At 37.3% G+C, this 24,213-nt stretch overlaps 2 protein-coding genes and 2 long non-coding RNA genes across 11 annotated transcripts in view; 1 reads left to right on the top strand and 3 right to left on the bottom strand.

Annotated features, from left to right (window-relative positions):
• LOC120419629 (cadherin-86C) overlaps positions 1-24,213 on the top strand; it is a 238,083-nt gene that overhangs the window by 123,520 nt on the left and 90,350 nt on the right. The window lies entirely within an intron of this gene.
• LOC120419634 (uncharacterized) lies at positions 607-7,996 on the bottom strand. Its single transcript, XR_005605758.2, has 3 exons — positions 7,924-7,996; positions 7,688-7,859; positions 607-788 (listed from the first exon to the last, which is right to left on the bottom strand). It is a non-coding gene; the product is annotated as an uncharacterized LOC120419634 (long non-coding RNA).
• Positions 9,668-10,115, bottom strand: LOC128092610 (uncharacterized). The gene is made up of 2 exons (XM_052706832.1): positions 9,970-10,115; positions 9,668-9,912 (listed from the first exon to the last, which is right to left on the bottom strand). The coding sequence occupies exons 1-2, from the start codon at positions 10,106-10,108 to the stop codon at positions 9,743-9,745; spliced, it is 309 nt and encodes a 102-aa protein (XP_052562792.1). The 5' UTR covers positions 10,109-10,115; the 3' UTR covers positions 9,668-9,742.
• Positions 15,028-24,213, bottom strand: part of LOC120419635 (uncharacterized) — a 49,362-nt gene continuing 40,176 nt past the window's right edge. The window contains exons 1-2 of one of the 2 annotated variants that reach the window (XR_005605759.2): positions 15,365-15,423; positions 15,028-15,281 (exon numbers count right to left, since the gene is read on the bottom strand). This is a non-coding gene — a long non-coding RNA (uncharacterized LOC120419635). Of the gene's footprint in view, positions 15,282-15,364; positions 15,424-24,213 lie in introns of those variants that run through there. The other variant, XR_008211931.1, reaches the window with a different exon arrangement.

Below are 24,213 nucleotides of genomic sequence, written 5' to 3'. Positions count from 1 at the left end.
AAATTATTGAAAAACACCTCTTTTTACGCATGTTCAAAAATGGAAGGGGTCGTACCGCCCCTCCGTCACGAGATATCAAAAAACGGACCTCGGATTCGTGATCAGGGACAAAAGTTACCCCTTAGGACAAAGTTTCACGCAAATCGAAAAGGGGTCGGGGCAACTGCTGTGTGAGTTGGCGGAGAATTACCCAATAGTGATTTCAATTTAAATTTCATAATTTTAATGTTCAAAGATAATGGCAAAAGTTAATCTTATAGTTGTACCGTTCCCTATCAAATACGGCGTGTTATGGATAAAGACTTAAATTGTTTTATAAAACGTTAGTTTTTACATATTGTTTAATCATAAAATTAAAACTTAACGTCAACCCTGACTGCTCCACTAACCAAATTGAGCTGATCTTCTTGCACACTTTAATTGTTAATGTTATCACATTTGTTCGCGTCAATAATTGGGGTTCGTTAAAATATTACGTTTTTTTGTTGTTTCAGACCCTTCCCCTATAAATTTGCTAGGTAGTATTTGAACAAACCCTGAGTCGCAAGAAAAAGGACACAATTTTTACAAGAACAAAAAGAAGAATTAAATAAAAGAGTTCAACAGTTTTGTTCACAAACAATTTATTTCATTGTTATCAACGTACAGTTTGTAAAACTGTCAACCATGAAGGTTGTTCACCGATGCGTTTTACTTGCGTTTACACGGCGTGGTGTACTGTTCCTGCGACACAGGTTTCCCAGCTGCCATCATGACAGCGGCCAGCAGCGACGCCAGAAAGAGTAGGTCTGCAATGGTGGAAAAAGTTATTGAAAACTAGCTTCAAGTAAAATTATTTATTAAACTTACAGCTTGTTATCTTCATCTTGATTGAATTTAGAATAATTGAATGGGATAGTGGATAGTATTTATATATTCTTCTTTTTTTCTACAATATTGTTCGATAAATGCAGAAAAAACATGTTTATTACTAAATAAATTCTTGCATAAACTAAAGTATTCAACTCGTGTCCAAGTTGTTCTTATTTGTCATTCAACTTCAAACATCGGTGTGTAAAAATTTATCTGATATTCATTTCTGTAAGCCATGTTCACTTTCTTCCTCTGGGTTGATTTGCAATTCTGGAATTTTCCCTAGCCCTTCTTGATTCTTCACGATATATTGAGTCTTCTTCGTCACGAGAGTATGGTTTTCCGGTCACAAATCCAGACACCAACATTACACCACTTAGGAGTATTAGTAGAAATGCGCAGTCTAAAATAGTTTATAAAACTAAAATTAAATTAAATTTCGTAAAATTTAAAAATAAAGCACTTGCACTTTAGCAGATTCATCTTGGTTTGAAGAGTGCTAAACAAAACAAATTATGCAAGCTTTTATTGCAAAACTTCTTTCTCGCAAGTTGTTTGAACAATAGCAAAACAATCAAGTTGGCATTGCTTTAAACATTCCTGCTCTATGAACAAACACACGTGGCACGTGCAGTTTGTTGGTTTGTTTGATAAGAATCATTCTTGTCATTTAATAACATTTTTAGTGCACCATTGTTTGAATGAAGCCATTACAAGTTATGTGTATATTATTTATTATCAGATTATGAAGACAAATTTCAAGCTTAATTTTAAAGTTGTTAAACTTGACATGGAACAACTATGCATTTATAGGCAGTTCAGGTCTATTTCCAATCCTGAAATTACAATAAATTAACTTTTTTTAAAATTACTTTACAATTGATTTTCAAGCTTATGCAATGAACCTACTTGTTTGCCAGTGGTAAAAGTGAACAATAAAAAGAAAATTTGTGACAAGAATGATACAATAAAAAATATTTTTAGCCATAAAAGGCAATAATGAATCTTTGTTAAATTTCAGAGATTTTAATCCTTTATTAATGAATCAGCTCGATCATTTTATATCAGGGCTGTGAAGTGATTCATATAAATTTGTAGTAAAAACAAAAGTATTTTTCTAAAATTTTATTGACATGTGGTCGATAACGTTGCAACTTTGCACAACGATGCACTATCCTTTGTTTTTATTCACAATTCGGGCCTGCTCGTTGGCCTTTTTGGCTTGTTGTTGAGCAGCGGCTCCTCCAACTTTAGCAGCCCGTATGGCTTGGGAAGGTTTATTTCCTCCTCCAGCTGCCACCAGCAACACGCTGCTCAAAATTACCACCAGTAGCACGAGAACTGAAATTATGGAAAAGTTGGTTTTATTTTGAAGTTTCGATACGATTCTGCAACGCTTACAGTTTGGAAGCTTCATTTTGCCTTTTAATAACAGACTCGATTGATTGTCGCAGAATGAAATAGGTGTCTTTTATATAAATCAAAATCTCTGCATTGTTTGAACAGAACAGATTTATTTGTGCTTCATTATTAAACGTCATGCGCAAATGACGCAGCATTTTTCTAGTTTTTTTTTATTTTCGAGATAAAACCAATTTAAGAATTATTTGGGGTTTTTCAAATAATATATTTTGCTTTATTTAAACTCCGCTGGATTTATTCTTAATTTTAGCATTCTCCCTAATCTTTCTAGATGCTTCATAAGCTAGTCGGTCTTCCTTTGAGGATCTCAATCGAGAATGTTTTTTCCCAGTCGCCAGAAAAACACCAGCAGTGAGAAGTAGTAGAAATGTGAAGTCTGAAAATAAAAAAAAAATATATTGTAACAAAATGTCAAGCTTCCATGCAATCACTCACAGTGCGCAAGATTCATCTTGTGTTGAAAACTGAAGATTAAAACACATGCGGCAAGCTTTTATTGCAATACCTAAGCAATCAAACTGGAAACAAGTTATCAACATTGAATATTCCTCCTACAAAGCAAACACACGAGGCAAGTGCAGATTGTTGCTATCTAGTTTGCACATTTTTCTCAAAAAGAAACGTTTTATTATGAGCTTCTTTCAATCGAGATTTTAGAAGCAACAAATAATTGCATATCATGTCAACATACTATTTATTTTACGAGATTTTAAGTTTTCACAAGTAAACGTGAAGGAGCTATTACACTACGGCAAACATACTTGCACTTTTGACAGTTTGCCAGTTTGCCCGGATTTGTTTGTACAAACGTCAGCCTGTATACATTTTGCCTTTTTTGCGAGTTTGGCAAACTGTCAAACATGAAAAAGTGCGAGTTTGTTTGTTTGCGGTAGTGTAATGGCTTCTTGAAAGGTACTTAGGTTTTTTAGAATAAATTTGAAATGCATTTTAAATCATTTTGAGCATTAATATTAGTAAAAAAGTAAACATAAACACACCCACCATTTTTTTTTTTTTTTGCTTTAAATGACGTACTTTTCTGTGAGTTTTTCAATACTTTTAATAATGAACTGTTCAAATTTTCATTTCATTTTCATTTTTATTAAGGTGGACAAAAAGTAAAGAAGTTCGTTCAAATCAAATAGCATAACTACCACATTTTTTTTGAGGCAAAAAAATAATAAGTCAGACTTCTGAAAATACTTTGAGGGATTTTCCATTACAAAAAAAAAACATTTTCTTGATGATGCAAGTATTTTTTCAGTTTTTTTACTCTTTTAAACATGACCGGTTCTTTTGCAAAACCGACTTCTAAAATATTTTGTGATTTTTTTTTATTCATCAAAGGGGAACTATCCTAGACGGTTGTAAAATGTTATAATATGTAAAAATAATCTTTTTGAATGTAGTACTATTTTTAAGAGTTTTTCTATTCGTACACAAGCAGTTAAAATAAGTGTCTTTCACATTTTTGCTTGTTGAATTATTTTTGTAATTTTTCGATTCTTTCCATAAGCAGTACTATAATTGGGAGCGTTCTTTTATTACGTAACGCAACAAATTGGATTTTTAGACCCCCTTGCCCCCCTCCTAACAAAATTTCCATACAAATCTTAAAAATTTGTATGGAGCGTAACACGACATCCAACAACCCCCCCCCCCCCTCCACCCCCTCTAACCAACTGCGTTACGTAAGAAAAGAACGCTCCCACACTTGACACTTTATAGTTTGTACCCCGTTGGTTTGTCAAAGTCAAACTAAAACGTGACGAACTGTCACTTTTTACACGGCGCTCACGCACACTATCAACACAAACGTTTGGTAGTGTGTGTGAACTCCGGGTAAAAGGGGTGTCAAACTAGAAAGTGACCCCGACCAAATCGGCTCACAATTTTGGTGAAGACTCATATGAAATCATATAAAAATCGTCAGTGTATGATTTTTGTACTTTTTGACATAATTTCATAATCAGGCTTCGTCATGCCTGGAATATGTCTTGAGAATCTTCACCCCTATCAGCCAACTTCCAATCTCGAGATAACGTTGCATCCGACAATCAACTCGGTGTCTCGGGAAAAACGCTAAGAAAGTTCGATAGTTCGCTTTGCGCATGGCAAAATTTCAAGATTAAATCGCCATTCACTTTAATCATGAAATATCTTCATGAAACTTCCAGGATTGATATGATAAATTTTCGGATTCAATAAATTTTCTGAACTATGAAATTTTGTGATTTTCTACATGTTGATTCCAGTGCTCTCTTGTACTTAGCTTGCTGGGATTTCTATCTAGATAGTGAAGATAAAATTGCTGTGCTCACTAAATTTGGACAACTTTTTTTCCATTAAAATTTATTACACCCTAATGTGAACCCTTAAAAAAACAACAAACACATTTTTTATGACATATAACTTTTTTATTCCAGAACTCCAAAATCAAGCCCATCTGAAGCCTGTTCCACCAATTCTTTAGCTTTCTCTTTGGCATTCCTGAATTTGAACCACCCTTTTACGGTGGTTTTAATTTCGTCCCATTTTTCTCCGGCCTCCGTTTGGATTGCACCGACCACAATCAGGAGAAACAGGTCTGAAATATGAAAAAATATCCTTACAATTTTTGTTAAGGCAACTAAGTAGAGAAAAAACTTACAATATATCAGCTTCATAGTGCTTTTGATGAATGATAGACTGGAAACTCGTGATTGCCTTTATATGTGGGCACGTTTGACTGGAATAATTTGAATAATCTCTTCCAATAGCGATTTAAATTTAAATTTCAAAATTTTAATTTTCGAAGGTAATGGCAAAAGTTAATCTTAAAGCTATACCGGTCCCTATAAAATACGGCATGTAATCATAAATGTTTAACTCGAATTTTTGAAAATGATGGATAAAGCCTTAATTTGTTTAAAAAAATGTTAGTTTTTACATACCGTAAACCGGGGATTGATAGGATTTCAATTGGTTTTTGGAATATTTTCAAACAGGTAAGGTTTTTCTCAAGATTATTATTTTTAAAACATGTACTGGGGTAGGCCACACAAAGTCCATGTACTATTTTGAAAAAAATGTTTTTTCAATAGTGTTTAAAAAAAAGTTACGTTAAATATTCTTAGTTTAAATTCCGGGGTGACTTTGATAGTCATAGTTTTTCTTGTTAAAATCATATTTAAGATGTTCAAACTTTATTTGTACGTTAAATGTACCATCACTAAAGTAGCTGATATAGTTTTTAAGGAAAAAATATCAATGTTTATGTTTAGTTAACTAAATTTATAACAAAATACATATAAATTTCAGGTAAAAATGTTAAAAAGTCGGAATTTTGCCTGAAATTTGTTAAAACTAGTTTTGTTTATAAAATTATCGATTTGTATTGCATTTTATACTGAATTCGAAGCACGAATCACAAGTTTTCACATTTTACATGAAATTTGATCAACTGAAATTTGCCTATAAATTTGGAGATTTTTTTAATTGTGTTTCAGAATCACATATAATTTATTATTTACAAACATATTCAACCTTCTTCTTGTGGTACTTTGAACACTTCTCTTCCACGGTCAGTAAATTCTAAACAATTCCGTGCGTATTTTAATTGTACTCTTCATATTGCGGAAAAATCGCAAACCTATCAAAGTCACCCCGTTTTACGGTACTGTTTTATCATTATATTAAAGCTTAACGTAAGCCCAGACTGCTCCACTAAATTAATTGAGCTAATCTTCTTGCACACTTTTATTTGATACCTTTTGTAATTATATCACATTTGTTCCCGTCAATGATTGGGGTTCGTTAAAATATTACGTTTTTTTTTGTTATTTCAGACCCTTCCCCTATAAATTTGCTGCCAAAGCATTTGTCAGCACAAAATTTATACAAGAAAAAAATAAAATGAAATAAAAGAATTCAACAGTTTTCTTCACAAACAATTTATTTCATTGTTATCAAAGTACAGTTTGTTAAACTGTCAACCATGCAGGTTGTACACCGATGCGTTTTACTTGCGTTTACACGGCGTGGTGTAGGGGAGAGTGGGGAGACTTGATCCCCTTTTTTTGTATCGCACATAACTCTGTCAATTTCTCACAAAACTATAAACTTTTTGCATGAATTGAAAGCCTTAACATTCATCTGTGTTTGGCTAATAAGGATATTTCATCAGATGAACTCTTCGAATCATGCCAAGCGTTTTAAAAAAATATTTTAAACCGGCATTTTAAAAATGTTAGGGGTAACTTGATCCCCCTTTCAACATTTTGAAGAAATCTTAAGCAAAATGTTTCTTATTCATCCAAACTTTTAATTTTCTATAAGTTACAGCAATTTCACATAAAACCTGTACGTTTGTGTTCAAAATATAACAAGTTTATTATGTTAAATATTTAAAAACTTAAAATATTATTTTTTAGACCAAAATTAAGCATGTTTACAAAAGCTGCAAATTTTTGTTTACGAAACTTTCGAAAAATGGTTCAAACTGCAGTAAGTTATATACAACTATACTAAAGGAAACTATGTATGAAAACCCAGCTCAATTAATTAATCTTGAGGCTGATTCCAGTGACTGTAAAAATGCAGGGATCAAGTCTCCCTAAACGCACTTTTTTAAACAATTGATTGTAAAAATAGTATGACGATAAATTTAACATCAAATGCGTAAGGGTTTTGGAGTTGATAAGTTTATCAAACAATTCATGTGTAAAAAATATTTTTTTAATAATTTTTGAGTGTTTTCTATACATATCAATACAAAGAAAAAAAAATCTCTTGGAAGTTTTTTGCAGCTCATTTTAGAAAAATGTGTGTAACTGAATCTAAACATTTTTTAATTTTTTTCTTTGTTTTCTACAATGAGTTTTAGTTAATTTCGCACAACTTTCTAGAACAAAGCTAATTGTTTTACCCACATGCTGACCAGATACAGGCTTGGGATCAAGTGTCCCCGGGGATCAAGTCTCCCCACTCTCCCCTACTGTTCCTGCGACACAGGTTTCCCAGCTGCCATCATGACAGCGGCCAGCAGCGACGCCAGAAAGAGTAGATCTGCAATGGTGGAAAAAGTTTAGTAAACATAATACTTGGTTAAATATGAAAGCTTATGTTAAACTTACAGCTTGTTATCTTCATCTTGATTGAATTCAGAATAACTGAACAGTTTAGCGGATAGCTTTTATATTCATTTTTTTTTGTACAATATTGTTTGATATATGAAGAAAAAAAAACATTTTCAATTGCATAAGCTAATGTATTCAACTCGTGTACAAGTTGTGCTTATTTGCAAGTCTATTGAGTAAGGTACTTGCAATTGATAGAAAATGACCATATTTGTTTGATAACACAGTCTGTATATCTAGCAGTGTTCATAAAGCAAATGATTTGATTTCAAAATTATTATTTTTTAAACATTCACCCACTTATTCACTTTCTTCCTCTGGGTTGATTTGCGGCTCTGGCATGCTCCCTGGCCCTTCTTGATTCTTCGCGGTATATTGCGTCTTCTTCGTCACGTGAATATTTTTTCCCCGTCACAAATCCAGACACAAGCATTACACCAGTCAGCAGAAGCAGTATTAATGTATAGTCTTCAAATAATTTGAAAAATTAATTTTAAATATAATGTTGTAAAATGTCAAAAGAATCACTTACACATTAACAGATTCATCTTGGTTCAAAGAGTGCAAAAAAAAAACAAATGAGGCAAGCTTTTATTGCAAAATTTATTCCTCACAAAATGTTTGAACAATTGCAAATAATCAAGGTAGCATTGCTTTACACATTCCCACTTTATAAACAAACACACGTGGCACGTGCAGATAGTTGGATGGTTTGTAATTTGTGTAAGTACAATTATGACATTTAATCGAAACTAATCATCTCTTATTGTGTTTGAACGAACAAATTTAAGTTCAATTTTCAAGTCTTACAAGCCATGAAATCATTGCAAATTCGATTTCAAGGTTTTTAAGTTTTTTTGCCCCAACTATCTCAATGAATTCAAAACATATTGGTTTTGGGTGTCTTTTTCCTTATTGTGGAATTAAAATAGAAAATGTTATGATAATTGTTGTGATAATGGTAAAAAAACTCATTTAAAGAAAATGAAGAAAAAGCTGGGAATGATTTAGAGCAATTCCAGCTCAAATCAGTATTTTTTCTGATACTTTTGTACCCGACCCTCTCCGATTTCAATGAAACTTTTAAGACATGTTATCCTAGACCTATATAAGCCATGGTGTATATGGAGTAGTGTGCCCAGAAAAAATGACCCCCTGCTCCACAAGCGGAAAACGGTTTTTCGGGTTATTTTAAGCATATGTGTAAATTTTGAGCGAAATTGGTTGAGATTAACCCATTGATACCCGAGCCCGAAGATGGCGAAAAAAATGTTTTTCATACAAAAATGACTTTTTTAAATCGCTAATAACTTTTCAGGATCGAGTTTTACAGCTTTGGTATGTTCTACAAAGTTGTAGAGCATTAAATTTTCAATAAGAATCTCACTTTTGAGAATATTTGGATGGAAGTAGCGCACCGTGCAGACCAAACCGTAAGAAACTTCGGTTTTCCATACATTTTTTAGATTTTCCCATACAAACTTCACCTCCGAGTATCAATAAGTAAATGATGACCGATTTTGCTCATATTTTGCCCAGAGTCCTAAAATAGGTCAAGGAACAATATTCAGCTTGTGGAGCGAGGTTTTGAGAAAAAGTCCCATATTCTGGGCACCCTAATATGGAGCCACTTGCACTCGAAAATAACATTTGAGAAGGGCGCAAGTTATTTAAATATTTTTGTATTTTGTTATTTAAAAATTACTGTAACTCGAAGCCGTTGTAGCGTATCAAAAAGTGGTCAACGACAAACTTGAAGGAAATTGGACGGGCTTTCTGAAAAAAATACACTGAAAATTTTCTAAAACCGATGGTAGGAATCGATTTTCCAGACAATTTTACATACAAATCTCCATATTGACCATTGTCCTATGTCCAATCCTTGTGAAAATACAGCGGTTTTAAAAATAAAAATGTTGAAAAAATAGGTTTTTTGATGGTTTTTGGCAATTTCTATATGACACACTTTATTTTTCAATCTCGAAAATATTTTCACCGAAAAGCTCGTAAAGTTTCCTATAAGTTTGCCTTTGACAACTTTTCAATTTGACTCGTTTTAATATTTACGTAACCTTATTTACTATCCAGGTTTCTACCACACTGCCGGCTCCATATACACAAAAATCGCTTATATAGGCCTAGGATAACATGTCTAAAAAGTTTCATTGAAATTTGAGAGGGTCGGGTACAAAAGTACCAGAAAAAAATCCTGATTTGAGCTGGAATTGCTCTTTATTTTCGAATAAGAAACCATTCTATTAAAAACACAATTGGAATCCTAGAGTTTTCTAAAATGTTATTGCCAAGTGGTTAATTACATCAAAATTGCAAACACTTTGCGCGACGATTCACTATCCTTTGTTCTTCTTCACAATTCGGGCCTGCTCGTTGGCCTTCTTGGCCTTTTGCTGTGCAGAAGCTCCGCCAACTTTTGCATCCCGACGGGCCTCGGAAGGTTTGTTTCCTCCGCCAGCTGCCACCAGCAGCACGCTGCTCAAAAGCGGCAACAGTAGCAGGAGAACTGAAATTATGGAAAAGTTATTCGATTTTGAAGTTTTGATACGATTATGCAACTTACAGTATGCAAGCTTCATTTTTCTTAGAATATTAGCAACGACTGTTTGAATCAGAACAACCAACTTGTATTTTATATTCGTCAGATTTTCTGCATTGTTTGAATAGAACAGATTTGTTTGTATTCCATTATAAAAGGCCATGCATAAATGACGTAGCTTTCTGATACGTATCGTTTTATCTCATGTATCCAAATGATCTGGTGTGCCTTCTCTTTTTTTTTAAATAAAATAAAAAAACAAATTTCAAAATGTTTTTAGGACTTATTATTTTTATTTTTTTTTTGGCTTTGCTTTATTGAAACTCCAACAGGTCGTGCAATGTCACTTTCCTCCGCTGGATTGTTTAGCAGTTTTGGCGTGCTCCCTTACCTTTCTAGATTCTGCATAAGCTATTCGATCTTCCTTTGAAGATTTCAATCGGGAATGTCTTTTTCCAGTCGCCAGAAAAACACCAGCGAGGAAAAGTAGTAGAAATGAAAAGTCTGAAAAAAAAAGTTAAGAAAGCGAATGAAACAACTTTTTAAAGTTCCATGAAATCACTTACAGTAAGCAAGATTCATCTTGGTTTGAAAACTATAACGTAGAACACATGAGGCAAGCTTTTATTGCAACGTTTAAGCGATTACAGAGCAAATAGGTTTTTATTACCTTGAGTATTCTTATTGCAAAGCAAACACACGTGACAAATGCAGATCCCGGGCAGACGGTAGTAACAAAATTCATGCCATTTCAATAACAAATACTGCTAAAATAACAGAAAGTGTTATGGAATCTTCTTAAAAAATCCACTTTTGCATGAGAGTTTAATAACAGTTTATGTTATCATAACAAAATTTGTTATTGGTCTGTACTGGTTGAAAGCCAAAACAACTTTGAAATAACATTTTTTGTTATGGCAGAATACCTCCAACTGTTATTGGGATGATCGGATTAGTTGTTAAAATAACAAAAAAATAATAACAAAGATTTGTTCGAAGAATAACTAAAAGTGTTATTAGTCTGTTACGACGAATAACAAATCTTGTTATACATAACATAAAATGTTATTGGCCTAGTATTTTCAAATATCAAAAAATGTTATTCCCAAGTTAATTCCGTCTGCTCGAAATTGACTGTTGTCTGATGAAAATGGTTTTCATTTGCACTTTTTTTTAATATAAAAAAAAGAACTATTTTAAAAAAAAAAACATTAAGGCCGTTGCAAATATTTTTCAATGTTTATGTCGCCCCCCCCCCCCCCTTCAAAATCAGTTCGAAAAATCGAGGGGCAAAAAAATATTTTTTCAAAAAACTTCAAAATTTCAAAGGAAATAGAAGTCTAACCAAATGAAAACAATTAGAAATGCATTTTCCAGCATTCAAAATCATATTTGACATGTCTGGGATCGATCAAAAATATTTTCAATTTTTGTGAAAACCCAATGTACCAGCACCGCAAAAAGTTTTTTTTTCGGCGAAAAAAAAAATCTCTTCAATACTTGCATATTTTTAACACTTATGATTGCAAAACAACTGGGCAGGTGTAAAATACATTTTAGAACACTTTTTTCATTCAAATGTTGAGACCATGGCTTGTAATTTCAATTTTTATATTTTTATATTTTTTTGCCACGCCCCCCCCCCCCCCCTCGACCCCGACCAGAGTCGAGGGACATAAACTTCAAAAAATATTTGCAACGGCTTAAGCATCTCTAATCAAATAAAAGAAACAGATTTTTGAATGCAACGATTAATGGCATGTCAGAAAACTATGTTCAAAATGGAGCTTGAATTTAAATAAAAAAGTGGAGTTTTGCTGGTTCAGAATCATACATTTTATTATTCAAGCTACAAGCTTGTAAACAAAGAGTTTTTTTGAATAGGTCCTATAAACATATGGAAGACAATAGTTTATTGGTCCTTCTAAACAAAAAACTCTAGAAATTATTTTTTAAATGTTGTGTCAATTTTCCTTTTGTTACTTCCCCTGTGCCCAAATTGTCTGTCTCGGATTTGTTGTAAAGTAACACGCCAGTAACACAGTGCTTAGAACTAGCAAAAGTGGAGGTCGATCTGAAATTTTGAAATGATAACAAAAAGTTCAAGGTGTATCATTGGAAGTACACGAATCGGCAACACTTACCATGAGATAGCTTCATTTTGTTCAAAATAGCCGTTAAAATGAACTTCATTTTTCAAAGAATAGCAGAATAAACTGCCTTTCTCGGAACAGGGAAATTTCTTTTATACTAAACTCGATTGCAAAAGTCGTTTAAAAAACATTTATTCTTTTAGAAATCCTTCTCACAAGTGTTCAATTTCAAAAGACAAAGAGGCGACCTCTTAGAACGTGTTCTGTTTCTACTGGGTAATCGTATGACATTTGTTCCATGTCTCCGACGCAATCATGACACCAATTCTTTCGCTCTTCTGTTATGTCAATTTCTTTCTCTTTCCATTGGCTCTCCGAGATCCTTGCGGATCAAGTATATTTTTAGAAGCATTTGTGTCGTTGTTGTTACTTTTTTGTTTCACAAGCATGCATTACAACTTTTGTTGTTCAAAATCAATATCTTGCGACAGAAAAATTAAACAAGGTGGTTACACAACTATGCCAACATAGGCCTTAAAAATATTGTTTGCTAGAAAAAATGCATTTCAAAACAATTATTTGGATACATTACAACCTAAAGTCACTGTTAGAGTAGAGGAAATCGCCCACATTCGTAATTGTTCATTTTCTGGAGCGCTTGGTACCAGGAATCTGACACGCATTCAGTTTCCTGAAGTCTCCACCAGAGGCGCTGTCAATATCGTTTACGTAGGGGAGTTTGGGGTAATATGGACAGTGGGGGTAATTTGGACACCCCTTTAAAAATCACGTTTTCTTCGGATATAAAGTGAAAACGGCAATTTAAGTGATAAGGCTAGTACTAGTAATGACCTAGGAGTATGGACAAACCAAAAAAGTTGGAATATGTTAAGTAGTTTTGGTGTAATATGTAAAAGTTTCCAAAGGCCGGTTGGCACTGCCTTAAATTCTAATATTTGAAGGTTAGGAAATAAGGTTTTGCAGGAGTTATATGGCAAAAAAGTGGACATTTTTTGTTTAAGGGGGATGCTTGGACGATGCCTGAGATATGTACGTATAAAAATTGTGCATTTTATCCATTTTTATCATCAAAAATTGCAATTTATGATAGAATATGCTATGGGGGTAATTTGGACATGGCTTGTGGGGTAATTTGGACATACCTGAAAGTCTACCTGTCAGGCAACAAAAAAGTAACTTTCATGGTTGGATGAGTTTTTAAAGGGATTTAGATAAATTTAGAGGGATTTAATATGTCAAAACAATCAAAAATTAATGTGAGCAATGAGAACTTTCACAACACCCCTATTTTTTAATTTAGATAAATTTATTCCAATATTCGAATTGATGAAAATCTGATTACTGCACATTTGGCGTTCAACAAGACTCTAATGTTGATTGCTTTTAATTAATTTCTTTGACATTTCTAATTTCTATGCTTGTTTACAATAATATTTAAATTTGAAGGGCTACAGAATGTAAAATAAAAAAAAATATGATATTTTCAGGCTGATAAATTCTATATAAAGATTGATTTATATAAACATAAACGATACCTTAATCACTAAAAACAAGTATAGTGTGCCTGATCCAGAATCAATGTTTAAATCATTTCAGTATTAATGATTAAATTATGTATACTACACTGAACTATTTGTTATCTTCCTATTGAATTATAGTTCTATCACAAAATCATTATTTAAACCTTTGATGAAATATTGTGAGCAACACTTCAAAATATAAAGCAATTACAAAACCAGGTTGAAGGATAAAAAACATGCTCAAAAAATCAAATGTTAAACTTATTCTTCAACATGTGTCCAAATTACCCCACAAAAGGTGTTCATATTACCCCACAAGGTATGTCCATATTACCCCACAAGGCATGTCCAAATTACCCCACAAGGCATGTCCAAATTACCCCATAGGGGTGTTCATATTACCCCCACACAAAAATGTGGTGGTAATTTGGACACCTTTTAACTTTTGCGATAAAAATGGGTTTTTCATCAAAATTTATCGAAATCAATGACATTTTTCCATCAAATATGGTCTCTATTATCCTCTGGTGTCATCCACATTCCTTTAAAATATCCATACAGCCCGTAACAGAGCAATTTCCTTAGGGTGTCCAAATTACCCCACACTCCCCTATGGTTTTTGAAAAGGTCGTATGTAATAAATACATAATTTTTTTTCCTAAAATTATTTTTTAGTTAGTTTTTACCTCGGTTTCAACTTTTCTTTCCATATATATGAGAGATAATTACAAGTATTACGTTATTTGTTTACATCTAACATTTATTAGATCAATAAAACAATGTTCTACTTGGCCATTCAGGAAAAACAACACGTCACACTGAACTGCACTAAAAAACTGAATAGCTTTAGTTTCCTTGAAACAAAATAAAATTTGTTTGATCCTTCCTGTCCGTTGTATTAAAATGAATTACGCTTTCAGAATACTAACTAAATTTCTGTCGAGAATGCTTTAAACTAGCTGTAACTGATCACCAAAGTGCTGATATGCCAACATTAGGTTCTCGATGGAATTATATGCTGTTCCCCTAGTTCAATTTTGGATTAAACATAAATCTTTCTAAAGAAAAAAAAACTGAAAAAAGTTTTGATTTATGTAATTTATGTCCGATGCGCATACGTCCTTTTCAAATGCCACGCGCTAAAAACTTGGTTCGATCTTGGTTCGATTTTGACTTCACTCGCTTTGTATGTGGATGACAGTCGTGTCGTAACCGTGCTTGGTACGGTATGTCCACGCATCCTTTCTCCCCTGAAGATTCTGTGAAATGTCACCCGTAAACAGAATCCTCCCTGCGGCTGACACAACGCAGTAGGGCTGGCTGCTTTAATTTTCGTAATGCATTTTCTTGTGCTCTCGGATATGTGGGGACTTAGATTAAGCAAGACTTTTCTGATTTATATTTTTTTAACAAATTATGTTACAAATGAGCAATAAACTAAAGGTATAATATTTCAAAAATATTTATTTTTTCTATTATTTTTTTAAGTTAATCCGATTAAGTTCAATCGGGCAACCTAAAGACGCCATCTTGATTTCTTGTTTGAAGACTCATCCCGGTCCTGCCCACATAACTTTCCTCGGCTTTGGTGTTGTGGAATCTTCACCAGGGTTGGCCTCCCTTCTGGCCCTGGAATGGGCATTGCTTTCGCCTGCTGCCACCAACAATAAACAGCTCAAAAGCGGCACAAGTAGAAGAAGGACTGAAATTTTAGAACATAGGATTTTATTTTAGGTAATATATTAAGAAATGTGTAGGGTGAACACGATTTTGCCACACTCTTACAATTTGCAAGCTTCATGTTCTTCAGAATAGCAGAAAAAACTTTTGATCGCAGAAAAAATAATTTTCTTTTATATCTTGAATTTGTTAAATTTCAATAGACTTTACATCCCAACTGGCATTTGCAACATTTCATTTTATTACACTAGCATTACACAGCTGTTTGGTCTCAAAGAAATAAATGTTGTTTGAAAACAAGTGTCCCAACAAGCACAAATTGTTCAACAATTGCATTTGTAACTGGCTATAAAACTAACTAATCAATTCAAGAACGTCAATAAAGGAGGTATTAGACTATGAAAAACAAACTCGCACTTCTTCGCGTTTGACATTTGCCAAACTCGCAAACAAAGCAAAATGTATGCAGGCTGACGTTTCTGCAAACAAATGCAGGCAAACTGCCAAACTGTCTGAAAGTGCGAGTTTGTTTGTTTGTCATAGTCTTCCTTAAGCGGCGTCACGCCAAAACGAAAAAAAAAAAAAACAAAAAACACGCAAATCGGCGCGCCGGAACAGTTCACAAAGATTCTAGACCCACTAGCGTGATGATAGTGTTCCCCTCAACTTCTACGGCAGAACTTCTTCGTGAGAAAGCCCTCAGCCAGAGATCAGCAATTTCCGATACTCCCGAATGAGAGGAATGCAAAGTAGTGCGCGCGCGTCCTCCTATCGGAACGCCCGCCCTTTTGCCCCGCAGAAATGGCACTCTAATGGCTGTGGTAGGGTAGAACCACGGTGGTTTGACATTGTCAAATCGGAGTGAACCTTGTCGAAGGATCTGAAACAATTTGTAAACAAAGAGTGCAAGCTGTTTGTGTAAGTTGAGAACTGTCACTTTTGACGTTTTGAACTCCTTTCATTTCGATTGAAAATATTTTCGATTGATTGTTTACATGAGAGTATAATTAAAAGTGACAGTTCATCACTCTTTCAACACAAATTTGATAGTTGCCCCCTTTACTCATTTCTGAGTAGGTTCGGTTTGTGACGAAAACTGAGTGATTTTAAACGTTTGACGTTTTGTGAGCTAAACGCTCAGGGATTCGCGATCAAAAGCTCCATAATTCCGGCAGATGGCGCAAAGCATCGAAGAATGACGATTCAAATTTTCGCTGTTCGGTTACATAGGAATGCAAACTTTAAATTGAATTTGCAGCTCTTAGAACAACTTTTTTTTTTAAATCCAAGTAGTATGAGTGTAAACTTTTTGCCCTCTATAAATTAACACAATAAAAAAGATTTTGAAAAAAAATAATTTTGAAAAAAATATATTGTGTAAAATCATAGAGCATCAAAAGTTAACAAAGGATCAGCACGAATTTTTGATCAAAAGTTGTTTTGAACGCTGGAATTTAACAAAACAGAATTCGCATTCATAACCTCAAAGGGTGGAAATTTCAATTGGGTCCTAAAATGAAGCTTAGATTGCTGATATTATTGTTTACAGCGATAAAGCTTATTTTTCTGAGTACAATGACCCTTTGTACGACCACAAAGAGTTTAAAATGGATTTTCAAATCAATTTTGAAAAAAATAATCTCGCGGTCCTTCTTGACAGAAAAGCTCCTACTTGACAGCTCGTTCTAAGGGGACCATAGTTGATCCATCGAAAAAATGTTGTCTTGTCAAAAAAAAATTTGCATTAAAATGGAAAAAAGTGATCAGGAATGGTTTTTAATCGTGTTTTTAACGTTGTACATAAAAATTGACATAGGGATTTAGTACCCAATTGACATTCTTCGCTCTGTTCTACTACTCAACACTAGGTGTCGCATGTCGTTTGGCTCTTGAACGCCAATACCAGATGCACAGATTTGTCTGTTTTTCACAGACATTTGGGGCTTGTAACAGACTTTTTTCGAGGTGCCAGACTTTTTGAAATTTCCATGACGAAAAAATATCGAGCGGAACTTATTTTAGAAGTCTCCAAATGCATAAAAATGCATTTTCCGATGTTTTTCCATGATAGTACATTGATTTTTTGTTAAGTTTACAGACATGCACAGATTTTTTAGCTAGGCCTTTCCAGACTTTTAAAAACCATATGGCATCCCTGAAAACGCTGTCAAACCAGCGGTGTTGCACCTGCAAAGAGATGACGAGCTCCCGATGGGAAATCATCCCGCGCGGGATTCCGGCTTGCATTAGAACCTGCCACAAGTAAGAAGGGAAGGTAGAAAAACGGCCAAGTCACGCCAATTTGCAAGAAGCAAATTACCGTGTGGCACAACAGTCAGAATGCAACAGAAGAGAGATATTAAAGTTCTGATTTGTTGGGGTTTGCCGTGGACTCATCCTGGAGGGGATAAAAATGTTTTGATTAATAGAGTTGTACTGCCAATTATCAGGGGGAAGGCATTCCAGAAAGAAGGGAGTTGCACTCAAACCAAAGCAAACAATAGCAATTGCGCGCACAGATCGATTCGATCGATGGATCATGCAACTTCTAGAAGAAGGGTTTCCGTAGAGAAGGTGCGTGGCCGGTGGCCTAGATGAGTTATTGGTGGAACCTTCCGCGCCGAGAATCACGTTTGGTTGCGGGGGATTGCGTGCACAATCACATAAAGTTGGAAGTCACGACGAAGGAAATGGTTGGATTTGCTTGCGAGGTTGCATTCGAAGGCAGCTGGTATTAAAGTGCCATTTCAAGCCAATTTGGGTTGCTTTGTTTTGTGCGTATTCTAGGATGTTCTGAAGTTCTAGCTACAAATTTCAACCTTTTTATGAGATTTTCCGAAGACTTCAACTCGTCACCTCACCTCACCTCGTCTTGACAACCAGCACAAGGTATCGTACTTCCGCTAGAGCCGATCTCGCGGGCACTTCATTAATAGCGAAACCACAGAGCGTAAACCTGCCACTTCACACCTTCAGCTGACCACACGATGCTCAGCGCAACCAGTTATCTCCCAGCAACTCCGCGAGATGTCGCGGCACTATTAATTTTATTGTTGTAATGATTTATCGCCCCAAGATGACCGCGACTCCTTCTGCAACCACGGGTATTGATGTCCCCTGGAGCTAGGTCGTCGTTCCGTTATGCACTGCTGCAACAGCTGCAGGACTAATCTAATAACTGCCACAAAGAGCGCGAGACTCGTGGTAGCCCGAAGAAGTTTTGCAATTCGAGACGCTCGAAGTTCCGCGCGCACGTGGCTTCCGGCGTCGTCAGAACTTGTCCGGATTAATTGTGCGGAAAATCGGAGAAAAAAAAAACTTGAACAAATGGACTCGTCACTCTGCTTTCTTGACGTATTACTTCAAACTACTTTGTAGTTACACCCACTTGAAGCAGGGATGTTTGCAAACGATTCAAGACCTGCTCACCATAACATACTGACCTGGTCGCAGGAGAGAAAGTGGGCTATCCATCTAATGTGAGGCTTATTATTTGATGCCGCGAGGGGTTACTGGATACGCGATGATTACGGATTCGTTCCAGGTGCTGAAGCCCTGCAGGGTGTGTAGGAGTTGGGTGGAATGTGCGACCTGATCATCTGATTGATACATTGTAAGTCTTTACAATAGCTGGGGAGTGATCTGCTGACCATCTGACATCGATTCCAGTGAAGACTGACGAGTTAAGACTGTAGATGTTAAATACCAAGTCAATTTTAAAACCCAACACCAAACATGTAAAAACATACAGACAAAAAGACACAAATTGTACAGACATACACAAACCCTCAAACCGGCACCACTGCTACGGGAGATCTGTCATCTCGCGCAGCATAACAATGTAAACAAAGTATAGAAAGTAATAAATGTCAAGTTTAAAAGCAACAATCACGGAGTTTGTTTGCTTTGCTCAACACGAAAAGATGAATTTTCACGTAATTCGTCCGAAATACTTTCAGTAATCTACTAATTACGCGCGGGAGTGATTAGTGAGGAGGAGGAGAAGAGGATAAAGGAAGACTGAGTGGAAAGAACATGCATCATGTGTGAGGAAGTTTCATGCAAGGAAAAGGAAGGTTCTGGAGGAAGTGCAATTCCGGGACGGTCGAAACTTATGTCCAGAAGACATTTTAAACTGAAGATTGAAGCACTGACGAACTGACGTGCAACCAGGAACAAATTTGTCGATCATTTTTGACCGCACACTGTTTCTTTTTCTTTCTACTATTCTCTTCTTCGCCGATTGTCAGGATTCGAGTTTGACGTTTTGTCACATCAGTTGTGAAGAATTCTGGAACAACATTTGAAAATGGCGGATAAGAGTTGGGATGGAAATGTTACGAAAAGTCTAAAAAACGCCTAATTTGGATGTTTAACGCAATTTCTTGCCTCATTTCATATTAAATAATGCAATATTTGCAAAATATTCATCCTTTAGTTCAGAATTTCTAAAAGTTTTTAAGCTTCAATATGTTTTTCCCCATTTTCATTTGTTGTTCCTGAAAGTTTATCAGCAAGTGCAGCTGCGCATCTGTCAAATCGTCTGTTTGACAATCGCTGATCGCTGAGGGTGAGTGAGAAGGAAGATAGGAAAGTGCGGTCAAGTTTGGATTCGGGGTGGCACGTCAGTTCGTCAGTGATTGAAGACTGATGACTGAAGACTGAAGACTGATAACTGAAGACTGAAGACTGACGATTGCAGACTGACGATTGCAGACTGACGATTGCAGACTGTAGACTTACGACTATAGACTATACACTGAAAACTGAAGAATGTAGACTGAAGACTGAAGACTGAAGACTGAAGACTGAAGACTGAAAAATGAAGCCTGAAGACTGAAGACTGTAGACTGATTCAGATTCAAGATTCACAACTCTGAATCCTCTCCAGAACTCAGACTCAGTTCGCAGCTTCGTCTATGCAATGTTGCATCGTTTGCAACCTCTCGCATGCAAGTTTGTTGCAGCTGCTGCTGCAGCGCAGCTGTCATAAAAACGACCCGCCATCCCAAATACGGCAAGTGACTTTTGATTAGCCGTGCTCCCGCTGCGTACACGGCCGTTACTATCACGGTAAATTTGTCGCCATTAACCGCTCCGCTCCGGGTTCTAATGAGTAGATGGCCCGAGCAGCGGTAGTAATAGCTTAAGTCATTTAATCTCTCCGCGGTCGCTAGCGACCCTCTCTTCTCTGATTTATGATAATTGGAAAGCTGTACGGTTTGTAATTTCAACTCTGACGCCGTTTTGGCCATCTCTTCGTCGGTGGCCACCACAACGTTGTTCGCAGCTGGCCGCGCAGTGTTCTGTAACAGAGTGCGCTACTGTCACTGTTGTAACGAGTACATATGAATTAAAAGTACAGTCGGTATGATTGGGAAGTAAAATACCTAAACTGTATTAAACGTACACGCCGCAGACTAGAGCTTTCTTACTGAGTGACCTTTGCTCATTCCTTTGGTCACTCAAATGCCGAGTACCTTTTGCGCCAGTTATCCCAAAAGCTTTCCGTTCAACCAGATGGCCGAGTGGTTTAAACTTTGCTCTTGAGGTGAGCCAGCACAGGAGATCGGGGAGAGCCAGCCGCACGAATCTCGCGAAGAGTTTCGCGTTTTCGCGGTTCGGGGGTGATGAGATCGTGGAGGTGATAAAGCGGTCTAGGGGAATGACAAGCTATTGTCCAGGGTTGGTAACCGTGAGAGGGAACGGAATTCAGAACTGAAGCCTCTCATAAGTCTCGGCGTTCTGATGACGCGCCCAACGGTTCACTTTTATCAGTTCCGCGGAAGAGGCACCAGTGGCCCTCGATTGTGCGCGTCTCGTGATTAAATTGTAGGTTCTAGCTTTCCATGAGTTTGTCTTTTTAGGTTATCTCTAGTGTAATGTGTTTCTCTGTCCTTTCCCTGTTAGCTAGCTTAGCGAGATTAGTAGATTGTGCTAGTGCCGTGTCGTGTGCGTGTGTGTAAGCCTGCGTGCATGTGCGTTCCAGAATTCCTGGTAAGTCCGGAACCCGACCACCTCGTGGCTTAACGTGTGCTAATCCGTGATTCCGTGTCCCGTGCCAGTTCTGCGACACCGCCACGCTCGTCAAAGACGGCCACGATCTACCGGGGACCAGCTACCGCTTCGAACCGGCCGCAACGCCCACGCCGCCGAAGGCCAGCGCTCGCCAAACCGCGCTCGGCAGCGAAACTGTACGGCCACGCCGTAACAGGACAGCAGCAACCGTCACCGCAGCGTCCTTGAATTAACCGCCATCGCGATCAGCATCCGCCATCGCGATCGCCAACCGCCATCAACCTAACCTGGAAGGTTAGGAAACCACGTGAGTGAAGAGGGAGAGAAGTCCGGCCTCGAAGGCGGACGCGCGAACCGGCAACCAACAAACAGCTAACCAGCGTTCCAGCCGAGCAGCAGCAGCAGATCTTCAAACGTAGGTCGTCGCGGTTCCCTCGCAGGTGCGACCAACCACGTGCTCGAGGCCCGTCCGGTGTTAACCGGAGAGCAGCAACAGCAGCAGCAGCGAGTGATGACGTCGTAGACGCCGTCCGCAGCGAACACCAACCGAGCAACCGACCAGAGTTTCTTCGAAACCAGCAGCAGCAGAACAGGTAGAGACGACCACGTGATCGTCGACAGCGAAAGCAAACCGTGAGTAAAGCATGCTTTAAGTGATAAGTCCATGGCACACTTTTCGCCCGCTACCAACCTTACCAACTAAGCAGCGCGGCGCCGCGTCTGTCGAGACTGTTCCGACTCGCCTAAAATGAACACATAAAACGCACATAGCACACACACCTAAACCGGAAGAAGAAGAGAGAAGAAGGAAGACAAACACACGGTAGATTTTTGGATGAAGTAACAGGATCTCAGGGAAAGGAAGAGGGGAGGATCGCCGGCAAACACAAACGTACGTACGAAAACATGAATGACTCACTGTAAATAAACGAACACAAAACCCTACAAATGTTTTTCCTGCTGCACTTAACACACAGTAGCTATAAAAACACTTATGCTAGGGTGACCGAGAGAGTCGACTCATGTTGGTCGCGACCGATTAAATAAATGAAGATATTCTTTCCTTATTCTATTTTACTTTATTTTTCTACTGGAGTCAGGGCTCCGAATCCCTTGGACGATTGGCTATTTTTCTTGCAGAACTGTTTCAGGTGGACTGTTGAAGGCCGCAGGTGATGAAACACGCCCTGAGGTCTCCAGTCCGTTTCCGGTTTCTTTTTCAGCTACCCTTCCTGGGTAGTGGCTTGGTACGCTAGTCGGAGTACCTCCGACGCGTTTTACACCCCCACAGAACTCCCTGTCCCGAAACGGGATTACTGAACCCCCCCTCGAGAGGTCTCTACGGCTGGGCAAACCGACAAACAGGTGGATGGTCTCCTTCGGGAGTGGCGCTTAAGCCATCTCACTTAACCATAGGGGAGTTCGATAGGCTGGCGGGCTATAACTGGCGCCCAACAATACAAGGCATCTACTGTACTCTATTTTTTATTTGATTTTTTTTTCTTGGATCGTTTTACTAAATTTTCTGAAATTTACGGATTTTGGGAATTATTTTTTTGGCTTGATTTTTTTGGTTTGATTTGAATTGGTTTTTTTTGTAGTATTAGATTCTTTTGTTCTGAAGGAAGAGTTGAGTTTCTCGGAGAAATTGCAAACACTATTTTGGGTTGTTTTTCATTTGCATACATTTATTGTATTTACTTTCTATTTTTTTCTTTTCATCATACATTATTTATATTATCATATTTTTTTTTTCATTGCTACAATTTTTGTAATTTTGGTACTACGATTTGTATTATTTAAGGAGCCTACTCTGCAGTTTTGTTGTTATAGCAAACTAATTTAGCGAGCTATAAAATTTGGAATTTCGTAATTGAACCTAATTGCACTAGATGTTCAAATTGGTACCGTTTCCTCGTGCGGAGGACCTTACGATCGAAGAGATCGAGCACGAACTCACGGTTCGCAAACAACCGGAATCAATTTTCCTACTCGATCTACCGGCAAAGCAAAGGAAGGTACGAAGCTTATTCAAAAGGGATCAAAAGGAGAGCTTGACGTGGCCGTCGTACACAAACATTCGGGAAGAGGAAGAGTACATCCATGGTAGAATTGACAAATTGGCCAAAGCACTCGAAAAAAAGCAAGAGACCAGGTTTGAATCGCGCGTTTTAAGCTATTGGCACCGGACCAGACGACATTCGGCGCGTACGGAAGCGGAGAGGAAGATCAAGCGCGAACTGATTCAAAAGATTGAGAATCTTATGAAACAGTTCCAGTTTGGGGTACCTCAGTCGCCGGTCAAGAAACAAATCAACAATATCTTGGAATCATCTCGTAACTCAACTCCCACAACTGTGTCCAATATTTCCGAACGTTCGAAACTCACGTTGAGAACCCCTGTACCTTGCCCTATCACAACTGTAGCGATTACCCCGACGCCCACAATTTTGATCACGACGCCTAGTCCAAATTTATCACCATTAGTGACTTCTCCAATCACGACCCCGACTTTGTCGATTTCTGTCGCCAGCGGATCGGATACGCCGAACGCCGTCGTGACACCCACACTCACGCTTGAGAGTCCAAACGCAACTACGCCTACATCGCGAGTATCAACGCCGTTGGTGCAGACCCCAAACGTAGTTCCGCGGAACCCGAGGTTTGAATTTCCCACACCAGACCGGGGTGGTGAAGGTACGGTCAGCAATAGCGGTTCGAGTTCTCCGACGAAAGGAAAAACGACAGACATGGCTTCAGGAGGTTCAGGTCAGGGCAACGGAGGACAGGCTGGAGATGACAAGTTCATGACGGAGTGGAAAAATATGAAGGCGTTGCTTGTGGACTTAGTGGACAAAAACGCAGAGCTAAGGACGGAAATACAAGAACAAAAGAAGGCGTTACAGGCGAAAGGAAGTCAGGGACCAGTCAAAATG

Source organism: Culex pipiens, chromosome 1, assembly GCF_016801865.2.
Source record: "Culex pipiens pallens isolate TS chromosome 1, TS_CPP_V2, whole genome shotgun sequence".
Lineage (NCBI taxonomy): Eukaryota > Metazoa > Arthropoda > Insecta > Diptera > Culicidae > Culex > Culex pipiens.
This window is presented reverse-complemented; position numbering and strand designations above follow the sequence as displayed.